Source organism: Mus caroli, unplaced genomic scaffold (assembly GCF_978045245.1).
Source record: "Mus caroli unplaced genomic scaffold, Mus_caroli_1 scaffold_2, whole genome shotgun sequence".
Classification (NCBI taxonomy): domain Eukaryota; kingdom Metazoa; phylum Chordata; class Mammalia; order Rodentia; family Muridae; genus Mus; species Mus caroli.
Window position 1 is genome coordinate 146059630 of NW_028227257.1, and position 19779 is coordinate 146079408.

Below are 19779 nucleotides of genomic sequence, written 5' to 3' on the forward strand. Positions count from 1 at the left end.
TAAAGGTGTGCACCACTGGCTCTTCTTGTGCTTTTGTTGTGACTTTTTTTATTCAGGTTTGATAAAAAGCATTGTTATTATTTTGCATTTCATAAGTGTGGTGAGTAGGTCTGACCCCAATAGATTCCTGTGTTTGAATATTTGGCCCCTAGGGAATGGCACTGTCAGGAGGAAGTGTCACTATAGGTGCTGAGCTTTGAGGTCTCCTATGCTCAAACTTCGCCCAGGGTGGAACAGAGTCTCCTGGCTGCCTTCTGATCAAGATGTAGAATTCTCAGCTCCTCCAGCAAAATGTCTTCCTGCATACTGCTATGCTTCCTGCTATGATAATAATGGACTAAACCTCTGAAACCGTAAGCCAGCCTCAATTAAATGTTGGCCTTTATAATAGTTGCCTTGGTCATGGCGTCTTCACAACAATAAAGTCCAAACTGAAACAGTATGCAAGTGTGTGTGTGTGTGTGAGAGAGAGAGAGACTTAATTATAGGGTATTTGGTTATTGTACATAGAAAGCCTAGTTGTTAACCAGTATGTAAAAGCTTAAATAGATAGTGTGTATGTCAGATGTAGTTAGATGTGTCCTGAAGAGATACAGATGCAGTTTGGATATGCCTCTAAAAGCCTCCAAAGATAAGAATGCTAAAGGGTGAAAAGATCCTATTTTAAGGCAAGTGGCTTTGGCGACATCTTGTGTTCTTTGCTCTATGCACCAAAGCAAAGTCACCTGGGTGGCCTCTAGCGACCCCACTCTCTGTACATACCCCACTCTCTGTTCACCACTGTAAAGGTGAAATGGCTCAGCCCCACTGACTTGACTTGAAGCCTCCCACCACGATGGTGTATGTATCAGCCTGCCAAGGGTATACAGGAGGAGCCAGAGGCGGCTTTTATCAGCAATTAGACTTTTGATAGAGCTCTTTCCCCTCTCATTTGCCTTGAAAGAGTCTTTATGGAAGGGGCTCCAGGTAATAGAGGGATCTTCTCTTTGGGCTTGCAGGACACAGGTCTAGGAAGGAGTGCTAAGGAGCCCTCTTGGGCTTGGAGAAACTCAAGAGAAAGCTAGCTCTGTAGGATGACACAGATTTCCAAAAAGCTAGTTTAGTTTTAGGATCAGACTTGTAAATAGATATTTTGTATATAGCTAAGAATAAACTTACCTGCACTTGGGAGGCAGAGGCAGGCGAATTTCTGAGTTTGAGGCTAGCCTGGTCTACAGAGTGAGTTCCAGGATAGCCAGGGCTACACAGAGAAACCCTGTCTCAAAAAAAAACCAAAAACAAAACACAGAGAATAAAGTTACCTAGCTGATCTAGCAGGTTTTATGCCTCTTGTATTGATATAAATATTAGATAATATATATAGTTGAGAGACTTTCTACAAACCAAAACAGGCTGGAGAAGGCTCAAGGGCAAAACATAGACCCAAAGATAGACAAAATAGCTAGGTATAAAAACAGGCACAGACGTCTGAATGTCTTGCCTCTGAAGTGAGCAACAGCCATTTCTGCCAATGAAACTCTAAAGTGGGGGTTGAAGTTATACAACTCCCCCACTGCACCTACAGAAACAGCTACTCTACTGCTGAAGTTCTTTGGAGGGAAAGCTGACATGTCTTCAACCTTTACAGACTGGCCCACAACCTCTCCACAGTGGGAGTCGTCCATGTTCCCACTGACTCTGGCCACATTCATCTGCCAGCACCTGAGACAGCGTCACAGCCGCTACCAGCAAGCAGGCTTGTATGCCATACTGCTAAGAAACACTGTATGTACCAACGTTCCTGATCCTAATTCCAAGGTTTCACACACACCCACACACAAGCTTCTGCAGGAAACAAGCTAGAGTGCATACCACAGTGGGTAAGTAGCAGCTCTGCTCTGAAGCATTTCCACACTGCTCCATGTTTACACGGGGTAGCATGTCACATTACTACAGGTCTCTTTTCCGTGATAATAAGCTGGAGAACTCCATCTTCTATCCCATTGCTGCTGCATCCTGTCCCTGACTATTTGGAACCTAGGTCCAGCAAAACAGCTGTTAGGAACTCTAGTTACTGAGCTAGAAAGTGCCTTGCGCCTCAAGAAATAGACACATCGACGGGCCTTGTCTCTAAAAACAAAAAACAAAAACAAAAAAATGATTTTAAATCTTTTTTTTTTTTTTGGTTTTGTGAAACAGGGTTTCTCTGTGTAGCCCTGGCTGTCCTGGAACTGACTCTGTAGACCAGGCTGGCCTCAAACTCAGAAATCCGCCTGCCTCTGCCTCCTGAGTGCTGGGATTAAAGGCGTGGGACACCACGCCCAGCTATGATTTTAAATCTTAAGTCCTTAGAAATAATGCAGAATGGGACAGGAGAAGAATAAGAAAGATGTAGAAGTCCTATAGGATTGGCCAACAGATTCTCACATCATCATATTGTCAAGGCCCCACAGGTTGGAAAATGCCCAAAAAAAGTTATTTAACAACATAATTGCAGGACATTTCCCAGCTCTTGGAAGATGGACTTCCAGAAAAAGAAAGAATGTTAGTTTAATCAGACTAGTGGGAAATGTATGCTCAGGAGTGAGAAAAATACAATAAATCAAAGACTGAAGCCAGCTTGTGGGATTCATAGGATGGTATGGTGAGACCAAGTCTTTGAATTATAGGAGTCCTGTAATGAAGTAGATCAATTTCTTTAAAGAACCCATCTTAGGAAACCTTACAAACTTCTGAAAAGATAGAAATGTCCAAGTACTGGCAGTATAGTGATGCACACCTGTTATCCTAACTCTCAGAGGACTGAGGCAGGAGGATCACAATTTCACGATCAACCTTGGCAAAACTTTGCCTCTTTCTCTACCCCGGTAAGCATCCATTGCTATCCAGCTATTCAGATGGTCTGCTTAATCTGCAGATTTACATTTAGTCTTTGTTAGAAATAAAATCTGGGGGTTCATTCTCAAAGGTGCCTTGAACCAGCTACAAGTGAACAGAAAATACTAGATCTCTGCTAATGCCTACTAGTCTAGCTATTCCTGAAAGTCTGCTGAGCTAGACACACCAAGCAGCAGCTTAAAAGAAAAAATTACTAGCACCCAAGCTTGCCTACAACACCATTTTACTAATAAGCCTTAAAAGAAGCAGGATGTAACACAAGAAAAGTTAAGCTACAGAAAGGAAGATAAACCTAGATGACATGTAAGACTGTACTGTGCCATCTTGATTAGTCAAAAAAGGGATGAAAGGTCATACATCATCGCCCCTGGCCTGCCATTCTAGAAGGACACCCTGTTTTGTAAGGACATAAGATAAACCATGTCACCTTTGCTTCTCTGAGTCTCCAGTATTCTATTAAGTGTTGTTTCTCACATCCAAGGAATCAAAATCCCAATGACACCTCCCACCAAAACAGAAAAGAAAGATTTGTAAATCATGTAGATAAGAAAAGACCCCAATGCATCACACCTATATCAAGCAGGAATAACAAAGCTAGCTGCATCACACTGCATGACTTCAAAATACACTCCAAAATCACAGTGAACAAAATAGCGTGGGCCTGTCATGAAAAGACACACGGGCCGGGTGTGGTGGCGCACGCCTTTAATCCCAGCATTCGGGAGGCAGAGGCAGGTGGATTTCTGAGTTCGAGGCCAGCGAAAGAAAGAAGGAAAGAAAGAAAGAAAGAAAGAAAGAAAGAAAGAAAGAAAGAAAGAAAGAAAGAAAGAAAGAAAGAAAGAAAAGAAAAAAAGAAAAGAAAAGAAAAGAAAAGAAAAGAAAAGAAAAGAAAAGAAAAGAAAAGAAAAGAAAAGAAAAGAAAAGAAAAGAAAAGAAAAGAAAAGAAAAGAAAAAAGACAAGACACAGATTAGTAGAGCTGGACAGAGCACTCAGAAATAAAAGCTTATGGTCAGCAGCCAAGAAGGATACTAAGAACAGAATATATTATCCTTAGTAAATGGTGATAGAAAAAAAAAACCCGGGGCTGGTGAGATGGCTCAGTGGGTAAGAGCACCCGACTGCTCTTCCGAAGGTCCAGAGTTCAGATCCAGAGTTCAACTCCCAGCAACCACATGGTGGCTCACAACCATACGTAAGGAGATCTGACGCCCTCTTCTGGAGTGTCTGAAGACAGCTACAGTGTACTTACATATAATAAATAAATAAATCTTTAAAAAAAAAAAAAAAAAGATTAAAAAAAAAAAAAAAGAAAAAAAAAACCTAATATATAAATGTGAAAAGATAAAATTAGACCTTCAGCCCAGAGCACATACAAAAAGGACATCACAACAGAGGAAAGCCTTGAACATAAGGGTGGAAATGTCAAACGACCAGAACAAACTGTACGAGGAAAGCTGTGCTGTTGTGGGTTGTATGTTTTCCTATGACTCACCAAACACCGGCAAGAAAGGCGCAAACATGCAGATGAGACCATGGCAAAGTAAAAAGCTGAGTAGCAATGGTAAGAGTCGACAGTGCTGAGAGACCATGAAATACGAGAAAATACTCCATCATCTGTTAAGAGATTAGTAATCAAAAATGCAAGAAATATTTAATTAAAAATAGGGGAGAGGATCAGAGGTAAGGAGGACACAACATTGTCCCACCACTACCGGGAATAACTGGGACCAGCAGAATCCAGGAACGCAGGAACCCCGCCCAAACATTGGCATGGGTTCCTTCCGGTCTGGGTCTGTGCCCTGAGCAGACCTTGGGCCTGAACTCTGCAGCCAGTCCCACAACTCCCAGAGGAAGCTCCACAACCCAGGAGCTCTAACACGCCCTGGATTGCGGAATCCCAGGGGCTTGGTCACACCAGAATCTCAGAACCCGAGAGGCAGCTTGACTCCCAGGAGCTCTGACACACTCAGGATCTCAGAATCACAGGATCCCAGAATCACAGGATCACAGGGACAGCTGGACTCTGAGGTTTTTTATTTTTGCTTTTGTTTTTGTTTTTCTAGACAGGGTTTATCTGTGTAGCCTTGGCTGTCCTGGAACTCACTCTAAAGACCAGGCTGGCCTCCAACTCAGAAATCCACCTGCCTCTGCCTCCCAAGTGCTGGGATTAAAGGCGTGCGCCACCACCGCCCGGCTCCTTTCCTTTCCTTTTCCCTCCTCTCCTCTCCCCTCCCCTCCCCTCCCCTCCCCTCCCCTCCCCTTCCCCTCCCCTCCCCTTTTTCTTTTTCCTTTTTCCTTTTTCTTCTTTCCTTTTTCTGTTTCCTTTTCCTTTCCTTTTTCCTTTTCCTTTCCTTTCCTTTCCTTTTTCCCTTCCCTTTCCTTTCCTTTCTTCTTCTTTTTTGTTTCCATTGATCATATAATTCTTGCATTTTTGTCCATGTATTTGATTTATTACCTTTATTTCTTATATATGTTAAAAAATAAAAAATAAAATAAAAAAAGAAGTCACCCAATAAGAACCCCAGGCCTGCATCCCTCTCCCACACACTTCCATGCACACACACAAATGTGCTACATATCACATCCGGGGCCAGGGAGATGGTTCAGTAGGTGAATGCATAGGAGGACCCAAGTCTTGATCCCCAGCACCCATGTGGGCGCATGCATACTCAGATGGATCCCAGGAGCTCACCAGTCAACATAGCCAAAAGGATGTGCCCCAGGTTCAGTGAGAAATCCTAGCTCAAAAAAGCAGTAGGGTAGGGGCTGGAGAGACGTCTCGGCAGTTAAGAGCACTGGCTGCTCTTCCAGAGGACCTGAGACTGGATCCCCGTAACCTCTACAGGAGGCTCAAAGCCATCTGGAGCTTTGGCTTCAGGGTGTTTAACACTCTCTTCTGCCAGGCAGTGGTGGCACACGCCTTTAATCCCAGCACTTGGGAGGCAGAGGCAGGCAGATTTCTGAGCTCGAGGCCAGCCTGGTCTACAGAGTGAGTTCCAGGACAGCCAGGGCTATACAGAGAAACCCTGTCTTGAAAAACCAACCAACCAACCAAACAAACAAACAAACAAAAAACCCACTCTCTTCTGCTCTCCCTGGGCACCCTCAGAAGGGACACATGCATGCACATGCGCACACACAAACCCAGCACTCAAGAGGAAGAGACACTGGGATCTCTGAGTTTGAGACCAGCCTGCTCTACAGAGAGAGGGCTAGTGTAATATCCAAAATAAATTCAAGACCTCTTAGCCTCTTCCCCTTTGAAGGGACTTTCAGAAACATAGTGGTCAAAATGACTGAGTCTGCAGCTGCCAAAACAAAATGAGCATCAGTGAATGAGCAGATAAAAATCAGAGCTAGTGAGTCACTCGGCCAGCAAAGGCATCTGCTGCTGAAATTAATTCAAAACCGAAGTCTGGTTTCCATGGCCACATGGTAGAGGGAGAGTGCTGCTGGATATGCTACACACACACACACACACACACACACACACACACACATATGCATGTGTGATTTAAAAAGAAAAACTCTGGGTAGTACTCACCCTAAAGAAAGAACTATCAACAGGCTGTGGTGGCACATGCTTTTAACCCCTGCACTTGGAAGGCAGAGGCAGGTGGATCTCTGAGTTCGAGGCCAGCCTGGTCTACCGAGTGAGTTCCAGGACACCCAGGGCTACATAGAGAAACCCTGCCTTGGAGAAAAAGAAAAGGAAAAAAAGAAAGAAAAGAAACAAAAGGGAAAAATTCATCCTTTGCAGCAGCACAGAGGAACAAGAGGACATCGTGGTGAGTGCCATAGGCCAAGCACAAATGACAACCACAGCTTCACTCACATATGCAGTGGAAATATGCCAAACTCAGGAAACATATGGTTTCTAAATTCTGGGAGGTGGGCAGGGAGTCGTTAGTCAAGGGACCTGTTAGCCAGGGAGCTTGAGGAGAAGCCGGCTTCCCGGGAGCAGGCTTCACATTGTTTCATTGTGGGAAGCAAGGCTATTTAAACTTTTGTGAGTTGGGGCTATAGAGTGAGTGTACATAAGTGGTCCAGACCTAGGTTGCCTTATCTGCATGACGAGGAATTCTAGCTGTCACTGGATGTGACCTTGTAAGGGGAAAGGAAGTTTAACCTGGCTACCAGGCTGCCTGACCTCCTCTACCGAGGCAAGGGTCAGGGCATGGAACAGGCATGAGTCCTACTCATGCCCATCTCAGGACAATATATCCCGGATTTGGACATGATTTAACCCAACTCTTGCTCCAGGCCTGCTTCCCCAGCTTCATAGCTCCCCTGGCCCTACAAGTTCAGTTTGACACGAGTAAGTTCAGGAAATCCAGGATATTTCACAGTTATAATAGTTACTGTGTGTGTGTGTGTGTGTATGTATGTCTGTGTGTGTGTGTGTGAGTGTGTGTGTGTGTGCTGAGAGAACACACTTTTTTTTTTTTTTTTTTTTGCAAAAAGTATGTAAAGGGTCTAGAGAGATGGCTCAGCGGTTAAGAGCACCAACTGCTCTTCCGAAGGTCCTGAGTTCAAATCTCAGCAACCACATGGTGGCTCACAATCTTCCGTAACAAGATCTGACTCCCTCTTCTGGAGTGTCTGAAGACAGCTACACTGTACTTACATAGAATAAATAAATAAATCTTCTTTAAAAAAAAAAAAGTATGTAAAGAGGGGTTGGAGAGATGGCTCAGTGGTTAAGAGCACTGGCTGCTCTTCCAGAGGTCCTGAGTTCAATTCCCAGAAACCACATGGTGCCTCACACCCATCTGTAATGAGATCTGATGCCTTCTTCTGGTGTGTCTGAAATCAGTGACAGTGTACTCACATACATAAAATAAATAAATCTTTTTTTAAAAAAAAAATTAAAACAAGGGGCTAGCGAGATGGCTCAGTGGCTAAGAGTACTGATGGCTCTTCCAGAGGTCCTGAGTTCAATTCCCAGCAACCACATGGTAGCTCATGGCTACCTATAACGAGATCTGGTGCCCTCTTCTGGCCTGCAGGCATGCACACTTGCAGGCAGAACACTATATATAATAAAGAAATAAATCTTTTTTAAAAAATTAAAACAGGACTGGTGAGATGGCTCAGTGGGTAAGAGCACCCGACTGCTCTTCCGAAGGTCCGGAGTTCAAATCCCAGCAACCACATGGTGGCTCACAACCATCCGTAACGAGATCTGACTCCCTCTTCTGGAGTGTCTGAATCTGAAGACAGCTGCAGTGTACTTACATATAATTTAAAAAAATAAAAAATAAATAAAAAAAAAATTAAAACAAAGCCGGGCATGGTGGCACATGCCTTTAATCCCAGCACTCAGGAGGCAAAGGCAGGCGGATTTCTGAGTTCGAGGCTAGCCTGGTTTACAGAGTGAGTTCCAGGACAGCCAGGGCTACACAGAGAAACCCTGTCTCAAAAAAAAAAAAAAAACAACAACAACAACAACAAAAAGTTTTAGGGTCACTTTCCAGGACAGCCAGGGCTATACTGAGAAACCCTGTCTGGAAAAAAAAAAATTAAAACAACAACAAAAAGTATGTAAGGAAGCATATATGCTAAATAAATGGATTCAGGTGTTCAGAATATGTTCTACTCGTGTGTCACTTGTGTGGGTCAGTGAGATGGCTCACTGGGCAAGGGTGATTGCTGTCAAGTCTGATGATTTGAGTTCCAGTCCTAGAACGCACATGTTGGAAGGGAAGTACTGACTTTTGACCTCATACATGTCCTGTGACACACATATTACACACCTGTGCGTGTGCACGCACACAATAAGTATATTTTTCAAAATTTGAAAATACACTCTGTGCATCATAATCTATGTTATAATGAAATTTAATGTTTTCTCCTTTGTGAAAGATTTTATTTTGAAAAGCATCACACCGTCCTATTTCAAATGACTTAAACATCAACATCAAGATGTCAAGACTGGGTGCATGAGAACACTAAGAACACCTTGTGGGCTCGCTAGGTATGAATGGGTTCAGAGCAGGTACCTAACGCGGGCCCAGAGAGTTACCTTCTGTAACAGGAAAACAGCACTTTAAGAAGAAGACATCTAAAGCCGGGCGGTGGTGGCCCACGCCTTTAATCCCAGCACTTGGGAGGCAGAGGCAGGCGGATTTCTGAGTTCGAGGCCAGCCTGGTCTACAGAGTGAGTTCCAGGACAGCCAGGGCTACACAGAGAAACCCTGTCTCAAAAAAAAAAAAAAAAAAAAAACAACAACAACAACAACAACAAAAAGTTTTAGGGTCATTTTCCAGGACAGCCAGGGCTATACTGAGAAACCCTGTCTGGAAAAAAAAAAAAATTAAAACAACAACAAAAAGTATGTAAGGAAGCATATATGCTAAATAAATGGATTCAGGTGTTCAGAATATGTTCTACTCGTGTGTCACTTGTGTGGGTCAGTGAGATGGCTCACTGGGCAAGGGTGATTGCTGTCAAGTCTGATGATTTGAGTTCCAGTCCTAGAACGCACATGTTGGAAGGGAAGTACTGACTTTTGACCTCATACATGTCCTGTGACACACATATTACACACCTGTGCGTGTGCACGCACACAATAAGTATATTTTTCAAAATTTGAAAATACACTCTGTGCATCATAATCTATGTTATAATGAAATTTAATGTTTTCTCCTTTGTGAAAGATTTTATTTTGAAAAGCATCACACCGTCCTATTTCAAATGACTTAAACATCAACATCAAGATGTCAAGACTGGGTGCATGAGAACACTAAGAACACCTTGTGGGCTCGCTAGGTATGAATGGGTTCAGAGCAGGTACCTAACGCGGGCCCAGAGAGTTACCTTCTGTAACAGGAAAACAGCACTTTAAGAAGAAGACATCTAAAGCCGGGCGGTGGTGGCCCACGCCTTTAATCCCAGCACTTGGGAGGCAGAGGCAGGCGGATTTCTGAGTTCGAGGCCAGCCTGGTCTACAGAGTGAGTTCCAGGACAGCCAGGGCTACACAGAGAAACCCTGTCTCAAAAAAAAAAAAAAAAAAAACAACAACAACAACAACAACAAAAAGTTTTAGGGTCATTTTCCAGGACAGCCAGGGCTATACTGAGAAACCCTGTCTGGAAAAAAAAAAAATTAAAACAACAACAAAAAGTATGTAAGGAAGCATATATGCTAAATAAATGGATTCAGGTGTTCAGAATATGTTCTACTCGTGTGTCACTTGTGTGGGTCAGTGAGATGGCTCACTGGGCAAGGGTGATTGCTGTCAAGTCTGATGATTTGAGTTCCAGTCCTAGAACGCACATGTTGGAAGGGAAGTACTGACTTTTGACCTCATACATGTCCTGTGACACACATATTACACACCTGTGCGTGTGCACGCACACAATAAGTATATTTTTCAAAATTTGAAAATACACTCTGTGCATCATAATCTATGTTATAATGAAATTTAATGTTTTCTCCTTTGTGAAAGATTTTATTTTGAAAAGCATCACACCGTCCTATTTCAAATGACTTAAACATCAACATCAAGATGTCAAGACTGGGTGCATGAGAACACTAAGAACACCTTGTGGGCTCGCTAGGTATGAATGGGTTCAGAGCAGGTACCTAACGCGGGCCCAGAGAGTTACCTTCTGTAACAGGAAAACAGCACTTTAAGAAGAAGACATCTAAAGCCGGGCGGTGGTGGCCCACGCCTTTAATCCCAGCACTTGGGAGGCAGAGGCAGGCGGATTTCTGAGTTCGAGGCCAGCCTGGTCTACAGAGTGAGTTCCAGGACAGCCAGGGCTACACAGAGAAACCCTGTCTCAAACAAACAAACAAACAAACAAACAAACAATAGAAGACATCTAATAATGAGTGAATACTAGTCCCCAAAATACACAGCATGGTCTTTTGCGCTCCCCATGTGAAAATGCTTGAAGCTGTCAAGGTATGTCAGAAGCTTGCAGGAAATGAGCCCGGAATAAGTCTCAAACAGCGAACACTCTTTCCCATCACTCACTTCTTTCCATGCCAGGGAAGTTTCAGCATCTGTAACTTCTGCAGATGTAAACATGAACTTGTAGCAGCATCTGTTATAGGCGATGTGTCTTTCCCCAGAAAACCTTGAACTGTGGATGGGTATAAGGCCCACGGACTTAGCACAGATCCCTACAAATACATCGGCGGGCACCATAATAGGTGCTTCATTCAAAACCACGTACACCATCCGAGCCACATCTTGGGACATTATGAAGGCCTCACCACTGCAGTAGTCTGGGTAGTATTTTTCGGGGTACTCACTAAGAGAGACAAATTCTTGACTATGGGGGTCTCTGTTAGGTATATCCTGATGGATAACTCTTCCTAAATAGATACCTTCCAGGTGACCTTTCAGATTGAGAAGATAGTCTACCAAGCCTGGTAGATTGATAAACATCTCCTCGTCAGCTTTGAGTATGAACAGGGCATTGGGACAGAAGGCCACAGCCCACTGGGTCATTGAGATGATCTTCAGGGTTTGGTTTTCAGAACTGTCCAAGAAGATCCCTTCAATGATATCATTATTCTTCTGAGACTCCGCCTCTATCTCTTCCTGCGTAGTTACCAACGCTGGCATTCCCAGAGCAAACAGCGTGAGAATTGGGTAGCCTTGGACAGTGGTCACACTACCCCAGGCTTTCCTGATGAGGTCCCGTCTTGTTCCATTCCCTGGGCTACTGAAGATAAGAGAGAGCAGAAAGATGCTTTTCCCATTACAGACCTCCGGCTGGTTTAGGATATAATACTTGGAGGGATTACCTCTTAAAGGTTCCAGGTTCAACTTTCTTGCCTTGTCCTTAATGTCGAGAATTTTCATATCCACATGAGGCAAAGAATGTAAGAAATATTCTTCTACAAAGTCAGCTCCAAAAAGCAATGCATGAAACAGTATGACGTTAAAGAGAATGAAACACCACTGGTGAGTCCGAAGTCGGCAGAGTGTCACCTAAGTGAGAAAAGGAGTTATGTCCCTTTAAGGTCCATTCCATCCCTGTTTATTCCATCTGCTGACTCCTGTGTGGGCTTCTTACGGTCCTTAGCAGTACATTCTATTCTATTATTACTTCTCTCCTCTACTGGATGGCTGTCTCCCGGGTCACGAGATTATGTTTCCCTCTTCTCCAGTGTGATGGAGTTGAGTGTTTGCCAGAAAGTGAACCCCCAAGCCCAACATTGGCGGTTGTTCACCTCCTTGTTTGGATGAGAGATTTTATATATATATATACACAAACTAGATGCTATGTGATACAAAGAAAGCGCAGGCACTGGAAACACAAATATAGTTCTTGAATGGGAGCACCTGGGTCAGTTTCCTCTCTGATTACAAAGGTCAAGGACTGTTTTCCATGATGTGGTTGCTTTGGGTGTCCACCATCTCCTGATGGACATTTACATTTTAGTACAACTTTCCATCTAATCTAACCCATCTGACATGTCAGTCAGTGTGAGCAGACTCCTATTATCTGCAGAGAGCATTCTGGTGTCCAGCTTAATCCACCTCACCCAAAGATACGGAATGTGTCTGTCTAGAAGGGGCGTACAGAATTGAACAGAGCTAGGGAACTTTGAAGAAATTAAAACTCTGTTTATTATAACGTTACTGTAAGGAAGCCACTTACAGAGTCACCTCCTACTGAGTGCTTGATGAGTGCCAGCGACTGTGCTGTGTCCTTTACAGTTGGCTTCATTTAGCCCCAGTGATACCCGTCTTAGATAGATTAACTTCCAAATTAAGCTTATACTTGGGATTTGGATCTGACACCATCTAAAGTCCACTCACAACCACTGAGGAATCCTGACTCCCACTTTTCCTTTGCCATATCAACTGAATAGGAAAATACAAAACAGAACAAGCTCTTGCCGTTACAAACTGTACTGCTTGCTGTTTTTCTCAGTGCTAATGATTTACATGCAGAACGACCTATTTTAATAGCTATCAAATGCTTCAGAGATACACCAGAAACTTACCTGCATGTTGTCTGTGGGCAATTTCAAGGCTTCAGAAATTATTAAGTTCCTATGCCAAGGTAAGCGCAATAGGATGTCAGGCTAACTCCAGCCAGCCAGCAATTGCAGAACAGTATTTTGAGCCTCAAACTTTAAGGCTAAGGTTTCTTGCTAACCACCCTGAGCTTTTGTCCCAGAATACCTGCTGCCTGCATAGGATAGGACAGTGAGTGCTGATCATGTTACAGCCAGTGAGAATCCAGAACAAAGGGGGGTGAAAGCAAACGTTTCCACGTGTCCACCCAGTGTGTCTCATGGAACAGACTCCTTTTCGTCATGCTGCGTTCCAGGTAAAATACATGTGGAAGTCCAAAGAACCCTTTACCTACATCATGTTCACACAGCATCACCTTCCAAGGAGAGAAACATGTGTGTGTGTCAGGAACAGTGCCTAATTCCCAGAACTTGCACATGGCACAAGTGTTCTAAACCTTAAGGAGTGTATGTGAGCCCATATTTTTTCCTCCCCCAAAGAAACACCATATATTCAGGTCTTTTTTTTTTTTTAGATGTATTTATTTTTATTATATGTATGTACACTGTAGCTGTCTTCAGACCCTCCAGAAGAGGGCGTCAGATCTCATTACAGATGGTTGTGAGCCAACATATGGTAGCTGGGATTTGAACTCAGGACCTTCAGAAGAGCAGAAGTGCTCTTACCACTGAGCCATCTAACCAGCCCCATATATTCAGGTCTAACATGTGTCTTTTGGGGAGGGATTCTGAACTTCTGGCTTAAGTTATGTAAGATCAATTATAAGAAATACTGCTGCTCCTGATGGTGCACACCTTTAGTCCCAGCACTCGGAAAGCAGACGCAGTTGGAGCTCTGTGAGTCTGAGTCCAGCCTGGTCCACAGAGTGAATTTTAGGACAGCCAGAGCTATGCAAACAAACAAACAAACAAACAAACAAAGAAAAGAAAAAGATAAAAGAGAGAGAGAAAGAGAAAGCACCAGAGCTGAGTTACATGAAACCCTGTTAAAGCCACCCCCACAGAGAAACAGAAATTACCGTCCTTAGGGAAGCTTATCTCCAAATACAAGATTTCACGTATTCCATCTTAACTTACACTGAAGAAACTTAACATTTGATATGTGGTGTTTTCTAAAAGCATGTAGGGGTTATGCTAAACACTGTTTCTACTTGCAGGCTAATTTCAATGTTTTGTTGGTTTGTTTTGTGACCAAGCCCACTTAGTCAACAGGTTCTCCAGGGCAGGAGTGAGGATTAAAAAAAAAAGAAAGAAAAGACAATTAGACAACTTTGTAGCATGACCCCAGCCAGTTCTGAGACTGACGCAGGTTTATTTTTTTCCCAATCCCCTTTTATACCATTTTAATTACATGCATGTAATTAAGGGCTAGCAGTACAATAAGGAAGTAGCAAAGCAATAAGCAAAGTCACGTGATTACTCCCGTGTCAGTTGTTTCCAAGAGCTTGTCACAATGACCCAAATACCTGAGCCCACTTCCTTGTCCAAGCCCAAAACCCGAATCTTGCCTGAAGCCTACTTCTTTTGTTCAACCCTAAAATTAAGATTCCTGCCTGAATTTACTTCTTTGTCATGGCCTAATGTCAGATTCCTGTCTGAAGCCCATTTCCTTGTCCTTGGCCAATGTCAGATTTCTGCCAAGTGGCCCTGAAAGCTCTCCACAATTTTGTTTTTTTAATTTTTTGAGACAATTTCTCTGTAGCTCTGGCTGGCCAAACTCGACTTATAGACCAGGCTAGCCCATGAACTCACAGGGGTTCACTTGCCTCTGCCTCCCAAGTGCTGAGATTAAAAGCATGGGCTACTCCACAAGGCATTGAGCTTATTTATTGTCATGTTCTTGCCACAGCCATTCTGCTCCTTTACCATTTGTATCTTCTCTGCATTTATTGGCCTCCCTGTCTGCCATTTACAGCCATTTTGTTGTGGTTAAGAAAAAGACCTGGGGGGCTGGTGAGATGGCTCAGTGGGTAAGAGCACCCGACTGCTCTTCCGAAGGTCCGAGGTTCAAATCCCAGCAACCACATGGTGGCTCACAACCATCCGTAACGAGATCTGGCGCCCTCTTCTGGAGTGTCTGTCTGAAGACAGCTACAGTGTACTTACATATAATAAAAATAAATAAATCTTAAAAAAAAAAAAAGATTTAAAAGAAAAAGACCTGGGTTGGAGAAATGGCTCGGTGGTTAAGAGCACTGACTGCTCCTCTGAAGGTCCTGAGTTCAAATCCCAGCAACCACATGGTGGCTCATAACCACTTGTAATGAGATCTGATGCCCTCTTCTGGTCTGCCTGAAGACAGCAACAGTGTACTTATCTATAATAATAAATAAATCTTTAAGAAAAAAAGAAAAAGATAAAAAAGAAAAGTCCTTAGGGAAAGAAAAAGGAAATGGGAGAGTCAACAAAACAAATTTGCTTTAAAATACCATCATGAAACAAAACTTTGTATGCTGCTTTGAAAAATAGGTCAAACTTTGAAAAATAGGACAATGAAAAGGAACTATGGCTGCATCACACACACACACACACACACACACACATACAAAGCAAGCATGCCCTTAAGGAATAACTGTCTTCCAATCTTAGGAATTTTTTTTTAAGATTTATTTATTTATTATATGTAAGTACACTGTAGCTGTCTTCAGACACTCCAGAAGAGGGCGTCAGATCTTGTTACGGATGGTTGTGAGCCACCATGTGGTTGCTGGGATTTGAACTCCGGACCTTCAGAAGAGCAGTCGGGTGCTCTTACCCACTGAGCCATCTCGCCAGCCCCAATCTTAGGAATTTTTAAAAATCTTTTTTAATTGAAAGTCAATTTTCCCCAACATAATATTTTTATTAATTATTTGGGGGTTTCACACAGTGTACCTGATGACACTCACTTTCCATCTCACCTAGGTCCATTCTCTCACCCTTGCACCCTCCCCCTCAGAAAAAAAAATACACCAAGACCAATTTGTGTTGCCCACATGCTCACTGGAGCATGGTGAAACTCCCAGTGGCCAGCTCCTGAAAGATGACTGTCCTTCCCCTCCCTCCCACTAGAAGCCATCTACTGTAAAGAGCTATACTTCAAACATCTTTATTACAATTGTTAAGAACTCTTTCAACAGCTTCCTCTCTGGATTGTTTCTTTTGGGGGGGTGGGGGTGTCACAGAAGCCTCCACTGTCTCTCATTCTCAGTTATGAGTCTGCAACCATTGATACGACTGCAAAAGAATGTTTCTAGCCCATAGCAGCCGATGGTGGCCTGGATCGTGGATTTCCACATGGTTTTCAGCGGCAGTGTGGACCGCAGACATCCACACAGCCCCTGGAAGCAGCAACATTGGTTCCGAATTAGATAAGATACAGGTATGTGAATGCCCGTGAATGTAGCTTACTAGCCCAACAGGCACAGAAGGCTAGTTTGTGCTCTGAAGTCCGTTTGTCCCTAAATCCCTCAATTGTGACCTTAGGCAAGATACCCAAACCTCTTTTTAACCTCATCTCTAAAGGAGTTTCCTCATCTTTAAATACAGAGGTAATAATAGTAACTACCTTATAAAAAGGTAGGAATTTAAATAGCATATAAAGTGTTTACATGTATGGAACACTTGACACAGTTCTGGGTTTTTTTTGGGGGGGTGTTAAAATCTTTTTATTGATTCTTTGTGAATTTCACATCATGTACCTCAATCCACTCATCTCCAATCCCTTTGTATCTGCCCTGCACTCTTGTAACCTCCTTCCCCACAAAAGAAAATAACAAAATGAAAAATCTGGTCATGGAAGTTGTAGTGTGTCCCACAGTATACCCTTCTGTCCACACATCTTTACTTGCAAATGTTCATTGCAATGAGTCATTGGTCTGGTTTCTGCTACTCACTATCAATACTGATCCTTACTGAGACTCCTTTTGGATATCCTTTTGTAGCCCTAGCCCCGTGTCAAAGAGGTCCTGCAGCTTCATGGACTCCAGCAGTTTAGAGAAGCGGTAGATCCTGGGGTGGGACAACCCTGGCTCTGGGCCTGGTGGTAGCTGAGTTGGTGAAGCTGTCTGTTCTCTAGCACTCACATCATAACAGTGAGCTCTTCAGTACTGGCCCTGTTATCTCACCCAGCATCTCAGCTGTGGAGAACCTTCTGGGGACCGCTTAGCAAGGAATCTGACATTGGCCAAGGACAAGGAAATGGGCTTCAGGCAGGAATCTGACAGTCCTTAGGGCGTGACAAGGAAGTAAACTCAGGCAGGAATCTGCACATATTTGTACTTCTTAGTGGCTCCTGTGGTGGGTGAGCCGCTGTGCCTCTCAGATCTGGTTCTTAATACTGAAAGTCTTGCTGCTTTGTGTCCAGTCCTGAAGACAGTATGATGAGAGTGTGATTGGGACAGAGGAGGAGGGCACAGTCTCCCTAGGTCACTGAGCAGGTGTTGAGCATCCTTAAAGCACTGAGATGGTTCGGGAGGTAAAAGGGGAAGAACTAACTCTTGTAAATTGTCCTCTGACCTCCACACATGCATCATGGTATGTACACACAAACACACACTTTTTGTTATGTGTCTAGGTGTTTTTTCTTGCATGCATATCTATGTATTACTTGCATTCCTGGTACCCAGATCAGAAAAGGGTATCAGATCCCCTGGGACTGGAGTTACAAACACTGTGAGCCACCATGTGGGTGCTGGGAATTTAACTTGGGTCCTCTGAAAAAGTAGCAAGTACCCTTAACTGCTGAGCTTTCTCTCAAGCCCTTAAAGTTTAATTTAAAGAAAAGCACTGTCAGACTAATAAAAATCATTATTAGTGTTAATGATAAGTTATTTAAATCCTTACTGAAAGCCACCCGTCTAATATTCACTTCATATGAATAAGAAGGTGGGGGATGTGACAATTTTGACTCCCTAATTAACAACTGTTGGGTTCTGCCTTGCACCCTCACTGCCTTGAGCAAAGAAACTATTAGTCAAATAGCTAGTCGATACTACCCTTACGCCAGCGCCTTGAACAGTCCAAGGATGCCTTGAGAAGAATGCACAATTGCAGATGATTGCCCCAGATCCAGAAGGTACAACCCATCAGGGTTCTAAGATAGAGCTTGTACCAGATTCCTGGCTATCCCAAGCATTAGTGAAATTAGATGACCTTGAAACTATTTCTGTCTACACCACAGGTGGGGCACTTCTTGTGGCCTCAAAGCTTCTCTGACTGCTATGACTGGTTCAAAGGAGAAAGGCTGAGATTGGCCCAAACATAAACTTTCATAACTGTGACTGATTCAGTCCCTTCTCTGGCTGTGTAATCAAGCTGCCGAGAGTGTTGTCATTAAGTCACTCAGAATTGTCTGGGAGACAGTGTCCTACACCTCTCACCCTCCTGTTGCAACATTAAGCCTAGTCAAAAGCCCTTCTCGACAGTGATCCCACCAACTCTCAGTACCGTCTGCTGAACTGGTTACACAGAGACAGCAGAGAAAGGCTTACTGATGTCAGATGGGAAACTCATGGTGGCAGCAAGAGAATCAGTCAGCATGGAAAACTTAGAGAGTGACAAGGTGATTGACAGCTGGAGCAGCAGCAGAGGGGCTTCAGAGTGGCCAGGAATGGAGGAAGGACAGAAGGACTAGAAAGCAAGAGAGGGCTGAAGGAGGAAAGTTTGTAACAACTGAGAATGGAGACTGTGGGTCCTGCTGACCTCCCCAACCCCGAAAGGAGACCTTGAGCTCTTGATTATGCTACCTCTGCCTCTAAAGTGCTGGGAGTATGCACCCGGGCCACTCTCTCTAGCTTGGCTGTCAAGTCTTTAAAGCTAAGTTTCTCAGGCACTGTGGGCCAAGAGTTGCAACACTAGCAGGCGTTAAGGGCGAAGGAATTAGATCTACACAAGGGTAACCCTTGTAGAGCTGAGAGACCAGACACCCAAGGCTTGTATAAGAACTGTTAACTCCTTCTCCCTTTCCTTCTAGCGCTTGCCCTTCTCGCCTTGTTGCTCTAAAGGCTGCTGTAAAACAAGGGAAACGGCAGGCGAGATGGCTCAGTGGGTGAGAGCACTGACTGCTCTTCTGAAGGTCTTGAGTTCAAATCCCAGCAACCACACGGTAGCTCACAACCGCCTGTAATGAGATCTGACGCCCTCTTCTGGTGCGTCTGAAGACAGCTACAGTGTACTTATTTATAATAATAAATCTTTGGGACTGAGCTAGCGCGGTCTCACATAGGGAGCGGGGTTAACCGGAGTGAGCAGAGGTTCTAAATTCAATTCCCATCATCCACATGAAGGCTCACAACTACAGCGTACTCATACGCATAAAATAAATAAATCTTTAAAAAAAACAAACAAGGGAAACAAAAGCTTTAAATAGGAAAAACAAAATCAAACAAACAAACAAACCAAAAACTGGGCAATGATGGCGCACACTATTCATTAGTCCCAGCTATTGGGAGAGGCAGGCAGATCTTTGAGTTCAAGACCAGCTTGGTCTACAGAGCGAGTTCCCGGCCAGTCAGTTACAGAAAAACCTTGTCCCATCAAACAGACAGGCAAAGCTTTCACACAGCAGCATTTATAGAGCTTCTTGCTTACCACTTCTATCTGGGGAGACTAAAGGCCTCACGCTAGTTAGCTGATATGTAACAAGCGCTGCGGAGAACAGTCGTCTCCGTGGCTGAGTGGCCACGTTTTGGACAGCGTGCACATATGTCCTGGGATTCGAGCTTAACCCACTTGGCAGCCCCTACCCAACTCCCTTACCATGTTTTGTCCTTGCTTCCTGCGGTATACTTTGTTATTTATTCTGTCTTTCTCCTACGACTAGACGTAGACCTCACGCAGTTAGGGATTTGTTCAGCTGTGTCAGAATCGTGTTTGGGAGGTGCCAGGTGTCAATGGGCTGTTTCAATATCGTCA

The 19779-nt window shown here is 43.8% G+C and overlaps 1 protein-coding gene across 1 annotated transcript in view; it reads right to left on the reverse strand.

Annotated features, from left to right (window-relative positions):
- Nucleotides 1-10726: 10726 nt before the first annotated feature.
- Nucleotides 10727-19779, reverse strand: part of B3galt9 (beta-1,3-galactosyltransferase 9) — a 33876-nt gene continuing 24823 nt past the window's right edge. Inside the window, exon 2 of the mRNA XM_085834992.1 lies at nucleotides 10727-11830. Within this exon, the coding sequence (XP_085691118.1) occupies nucleotides 10727-11830 (1104 nt within the window). The remainder of the gene's footprint in view (nucleotides 11831-19779) is intronic.